At 34.6% G+C, this 22,403-nt stretch overlaps 2 protein-coding genes across 2 annotated transcripts; both read right to left on the bottom strand.

Moving 5' to 3' along the window:
• Positions 1-484: 484 nt before the first annotated feature.
• LOC109146540 (BAHD acyltransferase DCR) lies at positions 485-3,057 on the bottom strand. Its single transcript, XM_019294205.1, has 2 exons — positions 2,478-3,057; positions 485-1,561 (listed from the first exon to the last, which is right to left on the bottom strand). The coding sequence occupies exons 1-2, from the start codon at positions 2,940-2,942 to the stop codon at positions 653-655; spliced, it is 1,374 nt and encodes a 457-aa protein (XP_019149750.1). The 5' UTR covers positions 2,943-3,057; the 3' UTR covers positions 485-652.
• Positions 3,058-9,469: 6,412 nt separating this feature from the next.
• LOC109146539 (protein DETOXIFICATION 35-like) lies at positions 9,470-12,081 on the bottom strand. Its single transcript, XM_019294204.1, has 7 exons — positions 11,612-12,081; positions 10,891-11,516; positions 10,533-10,589; positions 10,200-10,438; positions 9,979-10,097; positions 9,794-9,880; positions 9,470-9,705 (listed from the first exon to the last, which is right to left on the bottom strand). The coding sequence occupies exons 1-7, from the start codon at positions 11,894-11,896 to the stop codon at positions 9,604-9,606; spliced, it is 1,515 nt and encodes a 504-aa protein (XP_019149749.1). The 5' UTR covers positions 11,897-12,081; the 3' UTR covers positions 9,470-9,603.
• Positions 12,082-22,403: the final 10,322 nt, after the last annotated feature.

Raw genomic sequence — 22,403 nt, 5'->3', positions numbered from 1 at the left:
TGTCAAATCATATCATGCATAATCTATTATATTAGAAAATAAATGTTTAATCCACTCAACGACCCCTTTGTTCTATTATATGTTCATACTACATTTCTTTATTAATGTTTCTACTTGTACGTTAGAAAGTTTGCAAACTTCTATCAAAAGTACTATATTTTAGATAAAGCTCGCCGTGTGACTCTAACTTACGAGGTGTGCTTCAGATGAAGCCTGTCATATAACCTTAACTAACAAAAGATTATAAGGAAAAGGATTACAAGGAAATAAATCAATACCATATTTTTACTGACTCAAACAAAGAAAATTAATAGACAACTTATACAAAAAAAATCAAACTTAAAAACTTTATAATTATCAAATTAACTATCCAACTAACTTCGAGTTAATGTTATTCCCTACCTCTCTTGCTTCGATTTAATGTTATTTTGCTGTTTGGCTTTGAAAAAAAAAAAAAAAAAAAGCAACACCATTTGATACAAAATTTAAAACAAATTATACAAAACTAACAATATAATATTATCTCAAAAGTTGTATAGTAACATCATACAACATCCATAGTAACAACATAAACAGAGTTAATCGAAGCACAATAATGCAATAAGCAAATAACCTTAATTAAGAATTCAAATCAGAATGATATTATGAAGATTTAAGAATCCATGATCATCAAGAACTCTTTATCCTTCTCCAGCTTATCCATGGCGCCAGCCTCCAACGTGATCTCCACGTCAATGCTTCTCCCTCCATTTTTCCCTTGATACAAGTACAGCATCCCATCGAATCTATTGTTCGATCCGCTCCGAACACTCTCCGGCTTCCCGAAGCCGAAGTCAACCTCGTACACCTTAAACCGCGGCGAACTTCCGACGGCGACGCAGTTCATGCCGGCGTCCTTGAATTCGAAGATCTTAGGGTTGCTCTCCCACTCCTTGTTGCGTGCATCGATGGCCTTGGCGTCGTGGGAGTCGATGGCTTTCTGTATGAGCGCCGCCGCGAACTCCGGCGGGTTGGCGAGGAGTAGCCCGGCGGCGGTGACGGTGAAGATGGCCTGGATCAGGTTCCCGAAGTAGCTCTCCGGCATCGGGGGGTCCACGCGCTTCCGGCAGTCGGCGAACACCGTGAAGACGGTGTAGTCCTCGGGCTTGAGCTGGCGGGCGCGTGTGACCGCGTGCCATACGTGCGTGGAGAGCGACTGGAAGGTGGAGAACGGTTTGGAGCCGTCGGATGCGTTAGCGTTGACGTTAGCCTTGATCTTGTCGATTGCTGAGTCGGAGAACTTGAAGACTTTTTCCCGGAGCTGTGGGCCCGGTTTGGCATCTGTGGGGTCGCCGTTGACTGCTGACTTGGCGTGCTCCGGTGCGTCCGATGGCTTGGAGAGGTTGAGCTTCACTTTGGTGTTCCGAGATTTGGTGCGGTCGAGGAATGGTGGGACCGAGATGGAGTTGGCCCCACGACAAATCTCAGCCCACGAACTCATGAAGTGCCACGTGGACATCCCATCCAACACCGCATGATTAAATGCTAATCCAATTGCAACTCCATCTTTAAGTTTTGTGAGCTGTATACAGAAAATCAGCTCTATTTATTCGGTAACGAATTTAATATTTTCGGATACTTTTAATAGGAAATACCTAACAATTTAACGTTACAAACTTACAGCTTTAAAAAAAAAAGTTTTTTTTTTTTTTTTCCACATTTGATATTAGGACTATGGAATAATTTTCACATTTTGTCTCTAATTATCTAATTTTATTATTTGATCTCACGACTTTTAAATTGTTGACACATTTGATACTTTTAACTTAAATTTCAATCCCCAATTACTTATCTTAGCTTATAGGGTAAAATTGTTATTTTTAATTAATTTTTCTTAAACTTATCAAGAAGGAGACCAATAATTATAATCTTACCCTAAGTAACTTGCATGAAATTTTGTTAACAATAACCGAAAATTAAGTCGGTTAACCAAAATGATAATAATTTTGAAGTCATGGAATAAAAAAAAACTTTATACTTATAATAAATATCAATCATAATGAGACTCTTATTGATCAATAGTAAAAGTATTTGGATCGAAAACATTTTGACAAAATAATCAAATTTTAAATTTGAATTTATTACCAAATAAATACTAAACAATTGGATGCAGTTACACTTATGGTCCTTATATGGATGACCACGTTTTAGTTTAGATTTTCAATTTCATGTTCTAAGAAACAATAATATTGTGGAAAAGGTTAGGTTATAATTCTTTAGACTTATTTTTTTGGTTTAAACTTTTTATTTTTAAAATTATTTAAATTCAACTTTTAAAGAGTTTCTTAATTGTAAAACAATTTTTAAAATCATTCTTCCAAAAGATTGAACCCCAACCCTAAGGTCCCCACACCCGGACCCGATCACAATTTTTAAAATCATACATTTAGAATTATAGGTTAAACATAAACATAGTAATAACAGTTTTACAGTTTTACCTGCACAGAGAGGAGTGGGCGGTGAAGCCCCTCCAAGTTCAAGATTTGGGTGTAAGGGATGAGCTCCTTGAACACGGCGGTTCCTTCTTCATTAATGAGGTCAGCCACCGCCACCGCATCCGCCGCCGCCACCGCCACCTCGACGCCGTCCATGTCGTCGTCGTACTCCACTCTAAACACCCCGTCCTCATCTTTCCCCAGCTTCCCGGCCAGCTGGTAAAACTCCTCCAGCACAACCGCCAGCCCATCCTTCAGCTTCTCCACCGCCTCCTCAAACTCTCCGGCGCCGGCGCCGCCGTAAACCAGCAACTTCTGGTTGTAAAAGAAGGCCAAGTACGGCAGATCAAAGGTGACCAACTGGCACTCTTTTCTCCCCAGTGGCTTCCCGGGTTTCACGTTGCTTTTCCTCAACACTTTCACTCTCCTCTCTGCAGTAGTTTCCTCAGCTGGGGTTTCGCCCGCCATTGTTGCACTGGAAGCAAAAGCTCAGAGAAGAGTGAAAGAAGAGGTTTGAGGGTTGAAATTGGAATGGGAGAAAAGGCAGATCAGAGCTTTAATTACTTATAGAGAGTGGATGGTTTGGTTTTGATGCATTTATGCAAAATTTATATCGTCGGTAGGGGCCCAGTGAATACGGTGAGTAAAAGCAAGCTGTCGTCATTAGTATATTATCATACTATTATTTTGACTTACTAAGTACGATTACCAAAACATAATTTGTTTGTAACCATATTTGGATTGCAGAGCTTGATGTAGGTGTGAGTAGGTCAAGATATGTAATGTCCATTTATAATAATTCATTAATTTGACACAATGCCAATTAATTTTATTTTTTATTCAAAAAAATACAAATATAATAGTACTTAAGTGAGGGTCACACAAACCATTCGTGTGGTTTGTAAACTATTACACAGGAGTATGATTTACTTGTTGCACATCTTCAGATAGTGATTGCGGGTTTCTCTCGTCATCCAAATATATTAGTAATTGACGGTCACACAAACTGTTCATATCGTATGTGACTTTATATCTCTCGTGTGGTTTGCAAACTATTACATAGGAGTATGATTTACTCATTGCACATCTTTGGGTAGTGGTTGCGAGTTTCTCTTGTCATCCAAATATATTAGTAATTGACCATTGAATTATAGAGTTAAGTAATCCAACACGACAACTCCATCTGATGAGTTGGTTGAATAATTGATTTGATAACGATAAGATTATAATTTCAGCCCTATTGACCTTCTTCGTTTGAGCCACTTAACTATGGGCAACGTATCTTGATTTATCTCATTGTAGTTCTTAATTACCAACTAAGAACACAGGACGAATTTAATTTAGAGTGCATATTTGGCTATAGTAGTGGCCAGTGGGTAGGAATTTTCTTGTAAATCAAAATAACTCAATAGTTTGGAATAGTTTGTAACGGACTACTAATGTAATGTAATAATATTGAAGATAGAGATTTTTATGTAAAGTTAATTTTCTTGTAAATTAAAAAAACTCAATAGTTTGTAACGGACTACTAATGTAATGTAATAATATTGAAGATAGAGATTTTTATGTAAAGTTTTTTTTTTTTTTTTTTTTTTTTTTTTTTAGGATAATTAAAAACAATATTTTGTGGGCGCAACTAAAACTAATTTTTTTTTTTTTTAAAATATTACAAATTAAACCAGTGAGATAATATAAACTTGTGAAACTAAACCCGAATTAGTTACACGTCTTTTCAGCTAAGACATAAATGAGAGTCATGCGTTGTAAAGGAACATAGTACGAATTAATGAACCATAATTTCGATTATGTAAATACGTACTGTATTATAGAACATGCAAGAAAAAGCCATGTGATACATCGTTATAAAGCATGCATATATGGGGCCCTTCTTTTTCTCCCCAACTTCAAGGGTCCCCACATTTCGGCTCACTGTGCATAAAAGATCTACTCACTTTGAACATAATGCACACATTATTGTTGGCAAGGTTCGAACTTTAATTTCTTTTCCCAAACACTATATACTGAACCATTGAATTAAACTCGTGCGGACTGCATGGGGCCCTTCTTAATTATGCGGTTAGAAAATTAAATGAATAAGTAATATTATACATTTTTCCATAATTTCATCATGATCAAATATTCAATTTCTTACATAGTGCTGTAATATGTTATTATTGTATTAAATTAATAAGTAAATTTATTTTTAATGTAGGTGAAATCAATTAATTTATAATTTTTAATAATTAATGAATATAAAGTATTTTATTTTTATGTAAAAAAAAGGGGTTTTTTTTTTTTCTTAATTAATACACCAACGCCCAACTAATGCCTTCCAACTATCTATCATAATGCATGTCTTACTTGAACAAATTGTCGTCCACAAATGCATAATATTCATTGAAAATGATAGTAAGAACCCCTTACTTAAACAAGCCCAATTACGGACAGATGTTATTCAAATATTGTATTGAAATAAGTAACATTATACATATTTTTAATTTTTCTTTATTTTTAATCTTTGTTTACCTCATAAGTGGTAAACACATGACGTATGATGAGAGTTTTATTTTGAATAGTTCAGATAGAGCAATCTCAATTTTCAATAAGATTTTCTGTGAGTTTTTCCAACATTTTAACATAAGAGTTTTTTGTAAAACCCATTATCAAAGAAGAAAATCATACCCGACGTTGTTGGCGTGCGTTTGGCATGCCCATCAAATGAATGCACTGCATGCACCAGCTCGGTGCACAAAACATTTATTTATTTTTCATTTACTATTTTCTCTTATCTCTCTATTTTATTTATATTTTAAAAATTATGAAAAAACTAATTGATCGAACGAGCTAGATTGCCTTGCCAGAGTAACAGTTGAATTTGTACTTTGAAAGTTTGAACTCCACTTTCTTCTAAATAGTGTGTACTTTTATGACCTAACCACCCCAACTAACAAAATGGATGCATTATTTATAGTTTTTTCTTATTGAATTTATACATAAAATAAATGCGCTTTCTAATTCACTATCTGCATTTTATTCACTTGTAGTACAATCCACTTAGTTGGCCCAAACTATTAAATTTATAACTATATATATATATCTTTTTGTATTTTATTTTAATTCTTCCAAAAGGTTGAACCTCAACCCATAGGGTCACCCGACCCGACAGAGCATTTGGGAGGACGTAAATTATGATAATTCAACTGAACGTAAACTACAGAGGCTAGACTTTTGCTCACTGCGCACAAGAAACTTTATTTTTATAGGAGGAGAATTCGCAGTCAAAATATAAAAGTATGCACTAAATAAATATTATTTCTATGTAATAATCAACAAACCATATAAAAAAGGTATATGTGAGAGGAAAAATCACACTAGAAAAGAATTGTGCAACAGATTCAACCGAGATACTTCATTAATATATACCATGTAATGTGTTTAACGAGTTTTAAAAACAAAAAAAGAAGTTAAAGAAAATGACAGTATAAACTGGCTTGACACGACCTTATATGTATAATTTTGTTGGACCAATTTTTTTATGTAATATGAGTCAAACGAAGCACTAATAGACGTCAACATTTTACTTTTTTTCTTTTAATTTGGGTGGCCTCACAATTGGTGGTTATGAAGTATGAACAAAGTCAGCGGCGATCGGCGGCTGAGAGTTTTATGGTCCCGCCGGACCAACAAAACTGTCGGCTATTTAAGGATTTAAAGAAGGGGAAAATGGAAGGTCCGATTAAGGTACCATGTGAACTTATATACAACATATGAGGGCATGTGGAGTCATAAATTAACACTTAGAATATAAGATTAATGTAAATTAAGTCAATTTAATTTTGAGATTCAAATATCAAATTGTATATTTTTACCTACAATGAATCCACAAATCTAGAATGTGACTACTCATTCACTAGACCGAAGTCCCGGGAGTGAGTCTAAATGAAAATTTTTAATCACCATGTTTATTGTAACTCAAAATTAATTTATCAACTACTAGTAATGATATTTACTAGAGTTTTATATTTAATTGTATTAACATTAACATACTGTCACTTGATTGCTTTCATCAACCATTTATTAAACACTTTTTTGGGTGTAACTCAGGGTTTCTACCATATGACATATAATAATTAATTTCATCGCTGAATTATAAGCACTTCTAAAGATGAAACAGTTGGTCTGTAGATTATTATTCACTAAACATTAAGTTAGGCAGTTAGCTATAATTTTGCAAATACCAACCCCAAATTAAACACAAACATGCATGTGACATTAGGTAACAATTGATGGATGGTAACATGGAACATTAATGCAAAGAACTGTAATTGTAATGTCGATGTCCACGTTGGTGGTTAAGTGCGTCGCTGGAGCATGATTATCTATTAGAAGGTTATGAGTTCAATTTTATCGATCAACATTTTTTGGTCAAATTTATCACACAGAGTCTTCCTAGTGTAGTTAACATATATACCCTGTATGGTTTGCATGCTATTGCACAAGAATATAATTTATATCTCGTGTGGTTTGATGACTAGAAATACAAAATTGCGATATAATTAAAGACGAAAACAAGTAACTGTACGCAGTTACGTTTATAACTTATAGAGGAAAAATGTACTTTTTTTCACAGAAAAGTTGTGTAGGCAGTTAGTAGGTTGAAGCCCAGTTGGATCAACCAAATTGGAGGCTCATTTAAATGGGGTTTGTTTTTGTATAGATATGTCTTCGTCGTAGAGATAATGATGCAGACCTATCCTTTATTATTATTAGTGCGTTAATGGAGTTAGTAAAATTCAGCAGTTATACCATGAATCCGGGTTTAAAATACACAATTTACATACTGAATGTTCACAATTTGAATTGTGAACATTTAGTATTTAAATTATGAATATTCAGTACGTAAAAAATGTATTTTTGGATCCGGATCCACTAATAATGCAGCTAGTTCTTTTATTTATTATTAATTTTATTAGATTAGATATGAAGAGAGACACACTAGTCTCGCGTCACCACGTATCAAGGAGTAAGAACACCTATAACGTCTTCCTCCACTAATGTCATTAATCCCGGGGGTAGAACAACAATCTCCGTCCCTATTCTGATTGTAAGCGAGGTGAGCCAATTCCACTCAACAAAGCTTCACCAATGGGGTTATCAACTCCCTTAATCCAATTAATAACCAACTTAATTAGAATCACTTCTAACCTCGACTTTGTGATAACCTTGTCCCCAAGCTTCTAGTCCTTTAAGGATTGCTTGAAGTTCAGCCATAGCAGCGTGATTAATGTTTCTGTCTTTGCCCAGGAAGCCGCCGTGCCCACGGAGGATGTGAGCATATATCCATTAATGTGTAACCAACTATCAGCTTAAGCTTTTAGTTGAGATGGAGCACATATTTCAATTTGGTATCAGAGCCAGACTAAAGGTCATGGTTCGAATCTTAGCGCCACTCATAAGCGACTACGGTTTACCGTGGCCGCACACGTGAAAGAGCGTGTGAGCATATAACCATTAACGTGCAATCCAACTATCAGCTTAAGCTTTTAGTTGAGATGGAGTAGACCGGCAAGGCTCGAGCGACCCGACCAACTTTTGTAACAACCATCTACATTCAGAGCCATCCAACTAATACTAGGTTTCTGCCATTTGAGCATTTTCTCTTCAATTCTTGGGTGCCCTCTAATCGTAAGGATACTGTTGTCAAAAGCTTGGTGAACATGCATGATCGAACTTTTTAAAGAAATATTTGAAACTCCATTTATTTAAAATCAGTGGCGGACGCTTAAATTTTTTTTTTTTAAAATGGGTCAAAGTTCAACAATAAAGTGATATTTTAAAATAAAAAATAAAGTGATATTTTAAAATCAAAATGACTTGAATAAAATTACAAAATGTTTCTTCTTTTGAAATACAAAGAAAAATATATGTGATAGAGCTAGAAACTTTATCTGGGAAGTTGACGTCCGCCTCATTTTATTATTTAACCAATTAGTTTAGCATCATTCATAAGCAAATTGCTAATACGTGATTCAAACCGAATCCATATTAGTTTTCCTATTATAAGAATATTGAATAAAAAATATTTATTGCTGGAGTTCGATTTACTTACAATTTTTTTAAATACTTTTCCAATTTGAAATGGACTAGACGGAACAAATCATATAACGTCATTTACCACACTTGAGCCTATTTCAATTTGAGTTCCCCTTCTCTTCTATCCCAAAAAAATAAAAATGTCACAATTTGTATTCCCTATTTACTCGAGAATACAACTGAAATAAGTTATTTTGTACAATCTAAATGTTACCATTTAGCCTCTATTACAATCAAAACTAAAACAAATTGTATGAAACATGGCCATCAACACTAGTAACTCACTTACTCTATCAAAATCTTTCAATAACATGTTTTTATAAATATATTCAAATTAAATGTCTAGTACAAAATTAAGTGCTACACTAGATGTATTCATATTCTCATTTATTGATTAATCATTAATTTTAGAAAAATAATTCATATTATTTTTTAATTTTCTAACTTTCTTCTCAAACTTGTAGTGAATTGCATAATATTATTGTGTTAAAGAATCCAATTTCCAAAGTTACTCAAATCTGCATTTGGGCTGCCAAGCTCTGTTTTCTTGATTTGTCTACTGCTTATGTTGGGCCAAATTGTTTTTTCTCAGGAGGTGAAAAGGCTACCAATCATGGTCCACGCAACTCTGTGGACCATACTATCAATAATGTATATTCAGTACATAAATAATATATTTTTAATATATTAAAAATATACATTGTATTCAAGAAAAAGTACATTATTTGAGTACTAAAAGTACATTATTTTGTATAATGTACCTTTAATACACAAATAATTTACTTTTAATATATTAAAAATATACTTTTTGTTATGGTCCACATAGTGAAACCTATTCAACCGCTTATCGATCTAGGTCCAGTCAAAGCGAATTCATTCTGCTCAATACTATTTTAAACACATTTCGTGCAGACTAACATTTTTGACAAAATCACAGAACTCTCTACAAACTTCATGTTTATGTTACACTCGAACACGAGATAAAATGGATCAAAAAACAACTAAAGTATTGTATTGAGCTTACAAGTTCTGATGTTTAAGGTTCGTTGTTGCATGATGCAAGAGGATCAGGTGATTTCTCACTGACGTTAATGTCTTGTCCTCCCCATTTCTTCATGCGTTCTGTCGTCTGCCTAACCTGCAAAAAGCAAGTTTTGTTATTGTCATCAAGATTCACACAATCTCTTTCGCATTAAACCGGGCTTACAAACATCAACCACACCTACCTCATTAGTCCAATTGGTTTTGTAAAGAACAATCAGTAGTAGTAAAGTCTGCATACCAGCCCCTGCTATCATCCCTGCCCAAAGTCCCTGCATTTTTCAACCCCAAATTTGAATTTTTTGCAGATAGAAGTCTAGCGTTTGCGCCAAAGATGATCAACCATAGCGAGATTTGAAATTTCACTTACAGTGACTCCTAGATTAGCCACATATCCAAGAACAAATCCAAGAGGAAGACCAAATATGTAATAAGAGCCCAAGTTTATGTAAGCCACTAGAGCTTGCCATCCTCCTCCCACTGCAACACCTGCAAATGAGGGGGTATTTAGATTGTGGTAAAATGGGAAGGGTGACCTTGTTTTTTAATGGTCTCTTTCAAAGAACAACGAAATCTGTAACGTGTTAATACCTGAAATAACAGGCTGGACACTGTTGAGAACCATTGTTATTCCCAGCAGGCCTGCAAGTTTGGCAACTGCTTGCTGCATTTCCTTGCTATCTGTGAATATGATGGCCATATGGTTTCGAGTGGCCAGTACAATAACCGTGCAAAGTATCCCAATTAGGAGAGACTGAAAAACTGTGATATAGACTGAATATTTGGTTGCTCTTGGATGCCCTAGGCCAAGCTCGTTTGAGACTCGAACACTGAAAACAAAAACGAAGACTAAGAGAATGCTGATCTGTTCATAGCAAAAACAGGAATTTGGTGCTATTCTGGGTGAGAACAAAAACCATTTACCTGATGGCAGCATTGATTCCAATGAACAACATGGCTTCCCAACCATTAACATTCATGCTGAAATATAAGAACAATGCTTAACCATTAGAGAAGAAATTGGCATGTAAACATAACTTATTTCATCTTAAAGCAATGCATATTCTAGAAGGCTAAATGCTTTCAAGATCATGCTTTTTCTCCCATTGCTGAAAGAGATGTTCAGATCTCAACTAGCATTGCTCTACTGATAACCATACAATGCAATGACATGTAACACTAATTAAATGCTCCATAATTTACTTAAAGCATGAGACTTGATTGGATACTAAGAATCTGCAAGGAATGCTGTATACTTGAGACTGCCAGTTCAAGGACTCACCAAATAGAAAGGGAGCCAACAGCAATCACAGCATTGTCAAGATGGCCAGTAAGGATGATAATGCTCATCATATACCAAATCTCAAGGCAGAGCATAATTGCAGAAGCAAGAGAGAGCCTAACAAATGCCCAAATATCATTCAAAGCAGTCCAAGACAATCCCTTCCACCCATCCTTACACCACCTAACAACATAAACGAATTGGGCTATCGCGATGACCCAATTCGAAATATCAAATGCCAAGGCAGCACCAGTCGTACCCCAACTGAACAAACAAACGAATACCCAAAGTAAAAGAACATTAAGGAGCAGCACCAAGAATCCAATCCAGGCAAGCACATTGACCTTACTCTGTGCTTGAAGAAACTTTTGGGTGGGAAAAGTGACAGAAAGGGAAAAAAGCTGAGGGATGATTAGGATGGCATACTCCCCAGCTAGAACAGCAATTTCATCTTCTTGCCCAAGCAACTTAAGCAATGGAGTTGCAAACAAGTAGATAGGCAAAAGAATAATACAAGTTACGAAGAGAATAACTATTGAGCGTTGCATATAAATCCCTAGCATATGAACCTGCCCTGCACCAAATGCCTGTCCACACAGCGTCTCCAATGCACTCCCCATACCAAGCTACAAAAATTCAATTTATGAACTACAATTAAATCAAACCAAATAAACACACACACACAAATGCAGTAAACCAATAATTGCGAAAAAGGATCAACCATAAAGCCAAAGGAGAATGTGCCGATAACCGACTGAGCGATGGAGATAGATGAGAGCTCAATATTGCCGAGATGGCCGACGAAAATGTTCGTAGCAGAGTTTGTCCCGAACTGGCAAATGATGTTGAACGCAATAGGGCCGCCGATTATCCAAAGCTTAACAGTTTCGATGCAGAAAACCTCCCACCACGTCCTCAGCCCTCTGGCGGGGCGGTAGTCACCGTCATCGGCGTACAGGTGGTGGCTCCGGTCGCTGGAGAAGCCGTTCAGCAACGGCGCCTCCATTCTCAGCTATTCTCAGCGGAAATGAACGTCGGTAGGTGAAAGGGGAAGCTTTTCGCCGGAGAAAATGGTGTCGCTTCAGTGCTCCGAGGGTTTTTGCCCTCGTACCGTTTCGTGCCAGTTAGTTACGACTTTCGCGGTTTCTTTTTCTGTTGCTTCTGCATTCTGCATTTCCGATCCCTTCAAATATATACCCATGACATGAACCTATTACACACCAGATTTTACTAAAATCAAAATAATTAATAGAGTTAATTCTATTTTTGTCATAAATTTATAACTCACAGTTCACTTTAGTCTTTTTATTTATTATTTTTTTTTTATCAAAACATCCTCATTTAGTTCTATTATTATTATTATGACATTTCGATTTTTTTTATACAAAATAGGTTGACCCACTATATTTGTTATGTTTATTTTTTTGAAAAAATATCAAAATTAAAGATTGAAATGCTCTTGTATTTGACAAAATTTAGACTGTTAGGTTGATGGAGGACAAAACATAGTCATATCATAATAATACTATGATCAAAAGTGGATGTTTTAAAAGTTAACAACCACCTATAAATCTAGAACCAAAAATGAATATTACCTTTATTTGTATTTTTATTTTGTATATTTCATCTTTTGCAAATTGGAATATATAATACTATTTCAAAGTTTTGTTTTAAATAATAAAATTGTGACATCAGTTATCCCGTGTTGGAAGTATTAATTGACTAGTTTTGTTACACTCATTATTCATTAGATCATTACTTCCATAACAGTAAATTAATGTTTGATTTTGTATCTTTCATTCATACAACAACAAACATTCCTTTCAAAAAAAAAAAAAAAAAAAACAACAACAAACATTAATTAATGCTTCATATATACAACCATTATCAACATAATAATGTGGCAAGAATCAAACTCATTGTCATTTAATACGAAAATTATTCTCCATTCACTAAGTTACCTATTTCGAATCATGTTAAGTATTTTTTTTAACCTTTATCCATTATTTATTCCTTATGAACCAATTAAGATACTCGTAGATGTCATATTAAGTGGTTTTCTACTACCTTATATAATTGGTTGACACCTACTATTTATTTTAAACCACAACCACAAAAGAAGGAACAATTTCCCGTGCAAGTAACAGGATTGCAAGCAACACTTATCTTGGGGACTTCCCTAAGGATTGTGCGATAGGGCTTGTACGGGATTGCAAGCACCTGGTGATGGGGGCTTAATCATCTTCGAGTTTCTCATGTGCTGCGAAAAGAGAACAAATGTACTAACTTCCTAGTCAATTTAATTGGATCAAACCACAGAGTGAGAGGCTAATCTCATGACGGACCCCCCGGATAACCTTTCAGCGCTCTTGCAGGCCGATGTCGGAGGTGCAAGCACTAGAAGAATTAGTTAAATCTCAAGGGTCGTTTGTGTTTGGTTAAAATGGACCATGTAATATAAACTAATTTGATTTAGAAAACATGAGAATGTAAGTTTTGGAATGTCACATTCATCTGATTATATTGTATAACTTAAACCAAACATCTCATTATTTTGAATCTCACCAAAAAAAAAAAAAAAAAAACAAAAAACAAAAAACAAAAAAAAAAAAAAAACAAAAAAAAACAAAAACAAAAACAAACAAGAACAAAAGAGGGAGCAATTCCCCGTGCAAGAAATAAAGTCAACCAACCAACTATTCAAAAACCTTAATTGTCTGGTTGTCGATGGATAACATACGACGTGGAAAAAATCAGAGCACAAAACCTACCAACCTTACTTCCCTAGTCGTCACTTCAGACAGAAAGCATTTTATGACATAATTAAATGCTGCGGAATTAAATTGTGGCCAATGTTGCTAAATTAAACTCAATTCCGGTTTTTATGTTCGATCCATTAATATTGTGACACTTAAAAAAATATTTGATTCAAATAATATAAGATTATTTAGATAAGATGAGACGAATGACCTTGTAATATAAGAACATTAAGTGACTCTTCCGAATGAAGATTATTGGTTAGATTCTCAAAGTTATTAATCTTGAAAAAGTAATTCTATTACACAATAATTTTACATTCCGTAAATAAAATGCCCCTTATAGTTCAAGAGTCACTATCCAATTTCAAGTCTACACAATCAACATCAAATTGGAAAGAAAAGAAAAAAGAAGATAATGCACCGGATGAGAAATGATAGAATTGTATTAAATGAATGTGATTACAAAGGTACAAGTCATATGTATATATACAGGAGAATCATAGGGAGACTATGATAAGGACCCATAGACTAACTCAAATACATAGAGTTCTAATACTCACACTCAAGCACAGGGTACAGACGTGACCTGTAGCTTGTTTCTAAGAAAAGAAAATCTAGGACCACGTATAGCCTTTATAAATATATCAACAAGTTGATCTTTAGTTGAGATAAAGTAAACTTGAATGTATCTATTGGCAACTCTCTGACGAAGTGATAATCAATCTCCACATGTTTGGTATGCGCATGAAATATGAGATTTGCACACATGTATGTAATACTAAGATTATCACACCACAGCTTGGGAACAGAAATGATATTCACGCCAATCTCACTCAATAGAGATCTAATTCAAATTACTTCACCACAAACATATATTAGAGCTTTATATTCAGTCTCTTGTGAAAAATCTAACAACAGTTCTTTGTTTCTTATACACTCAATACACAAGATTGGATCCAAAAAACAGTGAATTTCTCATGTCCAATTTCAAGTCTGCACAATCAAAATCGAATTTTGAAAAGAAGAAAAAAAAAAAAAAAAAAAAAAAAAAAAAGGACACTGCACCGAACATAACATTTGGCTTCATATGATAAAGGTTCAAGAATAAAACAATTTATCTTTATATGGCATTAAAAAGTTGTTATGTCCCATTAGTATTCAAGCAATGCAACATTTGGTGACTATTAGTTACACTTTCGCTATCAATAAATGATCGAGCATTAGTATTCAAGCAATGCAACATTTGGTGACTCGAACAAGGCTAAATGTTGGTGCGCAAAAGAAATTTGTCCACATTAAACCTTGAAATAATAGTATACAATACAATTAAATAATACTCCGTAGTAAAATAAGGACAAGGCAAACGAACTTGGAAACACAATAGAATGAAGAGTGAGATTTTTTGGATCAAGTATGTAGTCATTTAGTGCCAATCTAAAGTGATATAATTAATTTCGTGTGTGAAAGATTGCATTCAAAGGAAATGAATTAATTCGATCTATAATTCCAACCCAAAATGATGTCAATGAATATATTCATTCTCATTAGATAATGTTAGGTTGAGCTTCCCTCCTATGTGGTAAATAGCTCATGTTTGGACCAAGCCAATTTTTATCCACTATACTTTTGAGCCATAATTATTATTATTTATATAATAATAATAATAATAATAATAATAATAATAATAATAATAATAATAATAATAATGGGGATATAAGGAGTTGGAGAAGTAGAAGAGTTGAAGAAATTAATTTTCATTTACTCTTCATTATTTCCATGTTCAAGTATTGAGGTTATAAAAGGAGCTTCTTCATTCTTCTCCAAGTATTCACATATACATATGTGATTTTGTTTCGGCAGTGAAGCCAAAGAAAAGAAAAGAAACATTTTTGTCTTTCTTCTTTCTTACATTTCGGCATTAGCAAGTAGAGAGAAAGAAAAACCTTTTTTCTTCTTCTCTTCATTTGGTAGTGGAGGAAACTATCAGTGTTGTTGTGAATTTGCCAGACTTGTTGGGTACAATCTTCATCAACTACTTTTGAAGGTCAGATTGTATTTATTCCAAGCATCGTTTGGGTAATCTCGTATTACTTATATTCATTTTATCTTGTTCGTGGTAGTTGAATATTTTGAGTACGTACGAGATATTATTCTTATTTAGCCTGTGAATTTTAAAGGATGTATTTGGCCTAGAATTGGTGTATTTGATGATTTGTGGATGTATGGCTCGTGAGATAGCCTGAACATGTGTACCTGAGATTTTTATAGTGGAATTGTTGGTGGTGGTGGTCCCGTGGTTTTTCCACGTAAATCTTGTGTCCATTGTGTTGTTATTTATTTTTGGCTATTATGTATCATCTTGTGTTTGTGCTCTTGTCGGTTATGTGATTTTTCATTGTCACATGAAGTGGGATTTTTCCCAACAAAGTGGTATCAGAGCCAGGTTGTTGATTGGGTACATTTGACATGGAGACAAATATTAGTAATATGGTGCGATTGAATGGTAGAAACTATCAAATTTGGCAGGCCAAGATGAAGGATCTCCTGTTTGTGAAGAAATTACATATACCTGTGTTTGCAAGTGCAAAGCCAGAAAGTATGTCAGACGAAGAGTGGGACTTTAAGCACCAACAAGTTTGTGGTTATATTCGCCAATGAGTTGAAGATAATGTTCTGAATCACATTGTCAATGAGACACATGCCAAAAGCATGTGGGATAAACTTGAGACCATGCATGCTTCTAAGACAGACAATAACAAATTGTTTTTTGCTAAAACAGTTGATGAATCTAAGATACAGGGAAGGTACATTGATCAATGATTTTTAGGGTGTTCTTGATCAGTTGTCTAGCATGGGCATCAAATTTGAGGATGAGATACTTGGTCTCTGGTTGCTTAACACTCTACCTGATTCTTGGGAAACACTTCGGGTCTCTTTGACCAACTCTGCTCCCAACAGTGTTGTGACCATGGAGTATGTCAAGAGTGATATCTTGAATGAAGAATCAAGAAGAAAATCTCAAGACACCTTCACTTCTCAGTCAAATATTTTGGTTACAAATGATAGGGGAGAAACAAGAAAAGGGGTCAAAAGGGTAGAGATAAAAGTAGAAGTAAGTCAAGGTCAATGCACAAGGATCTTGAATGTCATTATTGTGGCAAGAAAGGGCATATCAAGAAAAACTGCTTCAAGTTGAAAAGGAATAAGAAGCAAGACAAGAAAGATGATAACACCGAAAACCAGGTTGCAACAGTTAAAGCAGATTTACATGTTGCTTGTGATGAGAATGCCATCAACGTTGCATGCCTTGAAACAACTTGGATTGTGGATTCAGGTGCATCCTACCATGTTACACCAAGGAAGGAATTCTTTACTTCATATACTCCAGGTGACTTTGGAGAGCTGAGAATGGGTGATAATGGTCAGGTGAAGGTGATTGATACTGGTACAGTTTGCCTTGAGACAGGCAATGGCGCAAAGCTTGTACTTAAAAATGTAAAGCATGCACCAGGTATCAAACTAAATCTTATTTCTACAGGAAAGCTTGATGATGATGGTTTATGTTGTTTCTTTGGTGATGGACATTGGAAAATCACTAAAGGTTCACCGGTAATTGCACGAAGTAACAAGTCTTCTAACTTGTACTCTTTGCAAAGTTTTTTTTCTGGTGATTCAGTGAATGTGGCAGCAAAAGAAAGTGCATCAGAATTGTGGCATAAACGACTTGGCCACATGAGTGTGAAAGAGATTGATTATAATGCCAAGAAGAGTAAGCTTTCCGGGATAAAAGAAGCTAGGTTGGACATATGTGTTCATTATTTGACGGGGAAACATAAAAGAGTTTCTTTCATGAGCAATCCTCCTTCGAAGAGATCAGAGCCACTTGAGTTGATACATTGTGATGTGTGTGGACCAATGAAGGTTGGGTCACTTGGATGTGCGTCTTACTTTGTGACCTTTATTGATGATTGTTCTAGGAAACTTTGGGTCTACACTTTGAACGTTTGAAGCACAAAGATGGTGTGCTTGGTGTATTTAAAGAGTTGCATGCTCTTGTTGAGAGTCAGACAGGAAAGAAATTGAAGTGCATTCGTACTGATAATGGCGGTTAATACCGTGGTCCATTTGATGAGTATTGCAAAATGCACGGTATTAGACATAAAAAACTCCTCCTAAGACTCCTCAGTTAAATGGCTTAGCAGAGAGGATGAACCAAACAATTATAGAGAGAGTTAGATGCATGCTTGATGGTGCAAAGTTGCCGAGATCATTTTGGGCTGAAGTAGTTTCCACAGCTGTTCATGTTATCAAGTTATCTCCCGTTATTGCTTTGATTAATGAAGTTCCTGATAAGGTTTGAGGTGGAAAGGAAGTTTCTTATGATCACCTCAGAGTCTTCGGTTGCAAGGCATTTGTGCACGTCCCAAGAGATGAGAGATCTAAGTTGGACTCGACGACTAGACAATGCATCTTTATTGGTTATGGTCTTGATGAATTTGGCTACAAGCTGTATGATCCAGTTGTGAAGAAGCTTGTGAGAAGTCGTGATGTAGTGTTATTTGAAATTCAAACCATTGAGGATGTTGATAAAGTGAGGAAGCCAGAATCTCATTACAACGGAAGTTTGGTTGACCTTGAGCCAGTTTCCAGCAAAGATACACATGATGTTGATGAGGTTCAGGAGAATGGTCAGAATGGTGATCCTGTACTAGACCTTCAGGATTAGGGGTGTTCAATAGGTTAACCGAACCGTTTTAACCGAACCGAATTAACCGAAGTTTTTTTTTTCTTTAACCGTTAACCGAACCGAAGTTTGCTCTACCGAATTCACCGAACCGAAATTTTTTTCGGTTAACCGATTAACCGAACTTTTTAAAGCTAAAATTTAAAAATCTATAAATAACACCTAAAATAATAAATCCAATTAAAATAAAATACATATCATAATAAATTCATAACAAAATATTAAAAAATATGAATTATAAACTCCAAACATCCATAACTTCAAATTAGTATTTATATTTTTATTATATATATATATATATATATATATATATATATATATATATATATATATATATATATATATATATTAAAAACTTCGGTTAACCGACCTTTTGAACCGAATTAACCGTTAACCAAAGTTTTAAAATTCCTTTAACTATTAACCGAACCGAAAAAGTTCGGTTCAAAAACTGTTAACCGAACTTTGTCGGTTCGGTCGGTTAACCGAAAATTATTCGAAGTTTGCACACCTTTATTCAGGATGATACAGTTGATTTAGATGGTCATGTTGATGATGTTGTGCACCAAGAACAAGAAGTTCCTTCGCAAGTACCAGTTGATCATCCTAGAAGGTCTAACAGGGAGCAGAGACCATCTACTCGTTACGCTTTCAGTCAGTATGTGCTCTTGAATCTTGACTGATGGGGGAGAACCTGAGTCCTATGAAGAAGCTACAGAGAGTGAGCAAAAGAGACAATAGATTGAGGCTATGCAGGATGAGATGAATTCCCTATATGCAAATGATACCTTTGAGTTAGTGAGGGCACCAAAGAACAAAAAAGCTTTGAAGAACAGGTGGGTCTACAGCTTGAAACATGAAGAAGGCACTTCAGTTCCACGGTTCAAGCTAGATTGGTGGTGAAGGGTTTTAGCCAAAAGAAAGGTATTGATTTTGATGAAATTTTCTCTCCTGTTGTGAAATTTTCATCCATTAGAGTTGTGTTGGGTCTAGCAGCCCGTTTGGATTTAGAAATTGAACATATGGATGTGAAGACAGCTTTTCTCCATGGTGATTTAGATGAGGAGATATATATGGAGCGCCTGAGGGTTTCAAAGTCAAAATGATAGAGAGTTATTGTTTACAGATTGAAGAAGAGTTTGTATGGTTTGAAGCAAGCTCCGAGGCAGTGGTATAATAAGGTGTGGGGATCCCTCCTTTCACTTTTGAAAATGGGAAGAATCACTATCTTCACTCTCTTTGTCTTCCCAACCAGCAACTAAACTTAGGGTTTGAAGGAAAATAATGCTTTACATAGTATGGTGGAGAATGAGGGTAAAAATGGAAATTCAGTCAAAGTATTTTTCACTTAAAATAGGCCTATATATGGGGAAGAAGCATGGACATAAATACACTTGTCACTAACCATTCCATTAGAAATTGGGAACATATTCTTTTCACTGTTCTAAAAAACACGTGAAAATAAAATGAACTATAAAAGCAACATCATACATACCTAAAGCGGGTAATGTCGGGACAACTCGACTAAGTTAGATTATTGACTTGATAACTAAAAGATTATAAGTTTGACTCTCAACAGGTCCTATTGCACACAGATATCACTCAAGTAACCTTATTCTACATTCTACATTATATTTGTATGATTGTATCCATTTATGTACTAAAATCCAGTACTCAATTGACTAAAACTGTAAACAACATTATCGATGTTAACTGGGCCGGCTATTGTCGGCCCATTTATACAACAAAATATTAGCAATAGTTATGCTGTGCAACCACATGGTGCACACGATTGCAAAACGACATTATTTTGACTAAAAACGCACGTCTCATTAAAAAAAAAAAAAATCAGTTTCGATTCCCCTCAACAACATTATTGTGGATATATAGTTATGAATTTGTGGATATATAGTTATGAATTTATGAATATTTAGTTCATTCATTATGGATGTTTAGTTCATTCATTGTGGATATTTAGTTCATTCATTCTGGATTTTGTGTTATTCATTCACTGTGGACATATAATTATGAACTTGTGGATATATAGTTATGAATTTGTGGATATATAATTCAAATTATGCACACAAAAAAAAATATTATTGCCAAGAATCGAACCTGATTTTTTTTTTTTTTTTTTTTTTAAGTGAGACGCATATTTCTAGTTAAAACGACGTCGTTTTTACAACCGTGTGTACCATGTTGCACGGCATAATTTGCGAAATACTAGCAAGTTAGAAATGTTCGGCCCAACCTTAATGCCATGATTGGATTCTTTCTCAAACAGAGCCAATATTAATTGAAATATTACTTTAACCAATTGGGTCGAAGTTTCCTTATACGGCCCATTACGTGAAATCATTTGGTCCGACCATGAATGGGACGTTATGCCATGGAACCGTGTTCACCATTCATGGTGAACACGGTTCCAACGGTGTTAGTACACCGTTATCTTTTTTCTTTTTTTTTTTTTCTTAATTAATTGCGTGACTTTTCTTCTTTATTTTCATATTTTGCGGTTTCACTTTAATTTGAGGTGAACAAAGATTTCGGACATTCATAAATTATGAATTCATGCCTACACATTCACTTTGGAACCATGCCTACACATTCCCGTCCGAAATCACGGACATTCATAAATTATGAATCCATGCCTGCACATTCACTTTGGAACCATGCCTACACATTCACTTTGGAACCATGGGATTATGAATTTTCTGTTATAAGATTATGAATTTTCAGTTATGGGATTATGAATTTTCTCTTATGCGATTATGAATTTTTCTGTTATGAGATTATGAATTTTCATTACATTTATAATTTCGGACATTCATAAATTATGAATTCATGCCTGCACATTCACTTTGGAACCATGCCTACATATTCCCGTCCGAAATCACGGACATTCATAAATTATGAATCCATGCCTGCACATTCACTTTGGAACCATGCCTACACATTCACTTTGGAACCATGAGATTATGAATTTTCTGTTATAAGATTATGAATTTTCTGTTATGAGATTATGAATTTTCAGTTGTCAAGATTATGAATTTTCTGTTATGCGATTATGAATTTTCTGTTATGAGATTATGAATTTTCATAAAATTCATAATCTCATAACAGAAAATTCATAATTTGATCAAACGCGCGCCGTTAACTCCACATCCACGATTTTTTGTTTTTTTTGCCTAAAAATGACGTCGTTTTGCCTTGTGTTCACCATTCTCGGTGAACACGATTCCATGGCATAATTTGCGACCATGAATATACGGAAAATTATTCTGTGGACCCGGGTCCACATTGCAAGGTGGATTTGAGTCTAAATGTTCACAATTATCATTTAAAATTTCAGAATTTGTATATTACGAAGACACAATGTTAACATATATATAATTTGATTACCTTGTTTTGTATTCACAAGTTCCATTCAAATACTGCAGTCACACAATATTAACATATTAGGATTTTGATGACCTTGTATTGTATTTACAAATTCTCTGTGTTTTGACTTAGAAACACAATTTATATATCGTTTGAGACCATAATAAATATTCATTTTTAGTACGTTGTAGGCTCGTTTTGAATTTATAGTACATTAAGAATGAACATGTGGTACATTAAAAAGAAACGTATCAAAAGTTAATCTTATTATGTGAACTTTAGTCTCTGTTATAAGCATTAAGGAAAAATAAATAACGTGAATTTGTAACACAAAATTTTGGTATTTTCACAGAACTTTTTTATTTTAACAAACAAGTACACCATGTTTCAAAATATTAATTGGACCCAATAATTTAACCAATAAAGTTTATATACTGTTAAATCAACTTTGCCACATCCTGCTTCCGAGACAAGATTTGACTGTATCGCCATGACTTTAGTTGTTACAATACGAAATCTGACCAAACATAAAATAATACATAAGTACACATTTTCAAAAAAAAAAAAAATACATAAGTACACAACAACCATACAACCATATCAAGATATTAAATATATAGTTGGTACAA

Source organism: Ipomoea nil, unplaced genomic scaffold (assembly GCF_001879475.1).
Source record: "Ipomoea nil cultivar Tokyo-kokei standard unplaced genomic scaffold, Asagao_1.1 scaffold1932, whole genome shotgun sequence".
NCBI classification, from domain to species: Eukaryota; Viridiplantae; Streptophyta; class Magnoliopsida; order Solanales; family Convolvulaceae; genus Ipomoea; species Ipomoea nil.
The sequence above is the reverse complement of the archived record's forward strand: the minus strand, read 5'-3'. Positions and strand labels throughout refer to the sequence as shown.

Excerpts from the sequence above, each read along its gene's own strand:
- LOC109146540 (XM_019294205.1), bottom strand. The coding sequence starts at position 2,942 with ATGGCGGGCGAAACCCCAGCTGAGGAAACTACTGCAGAGAGGAGAGTG. Across the intron at positions 1,562-2,477 it reads GCCCACTCCTCTCTGTGCAG|CTCACAAAACTTAAAGATGG; the intron begins GTAAAACTGTAA and ends TTCTGTATACAG.
- LOC109146539 (XM_019294204.1), bottom strand. The coding sequence starts at position 11,896 with ATGGAGGCGCCGTTGCTGAACGGCTTCTCCAGCGACCGGAGCCACCAC. Across the intron at positions 11,517-11,611 it reads CATTCTCCTTTGGCTTTATG|CTTGGTATGGGGAGTGCATT; the intron begins GTTGATCCTTTT and ends GAATTTTTGTAG. Across the intron at positions 10,590-10,890 it reads GTTGGCTCCCTTTCTATTTG|CATGAATGTTAATGGTTGGG; the intron begins GTGAGTCCTTGA and ends CTTATATTTCAG.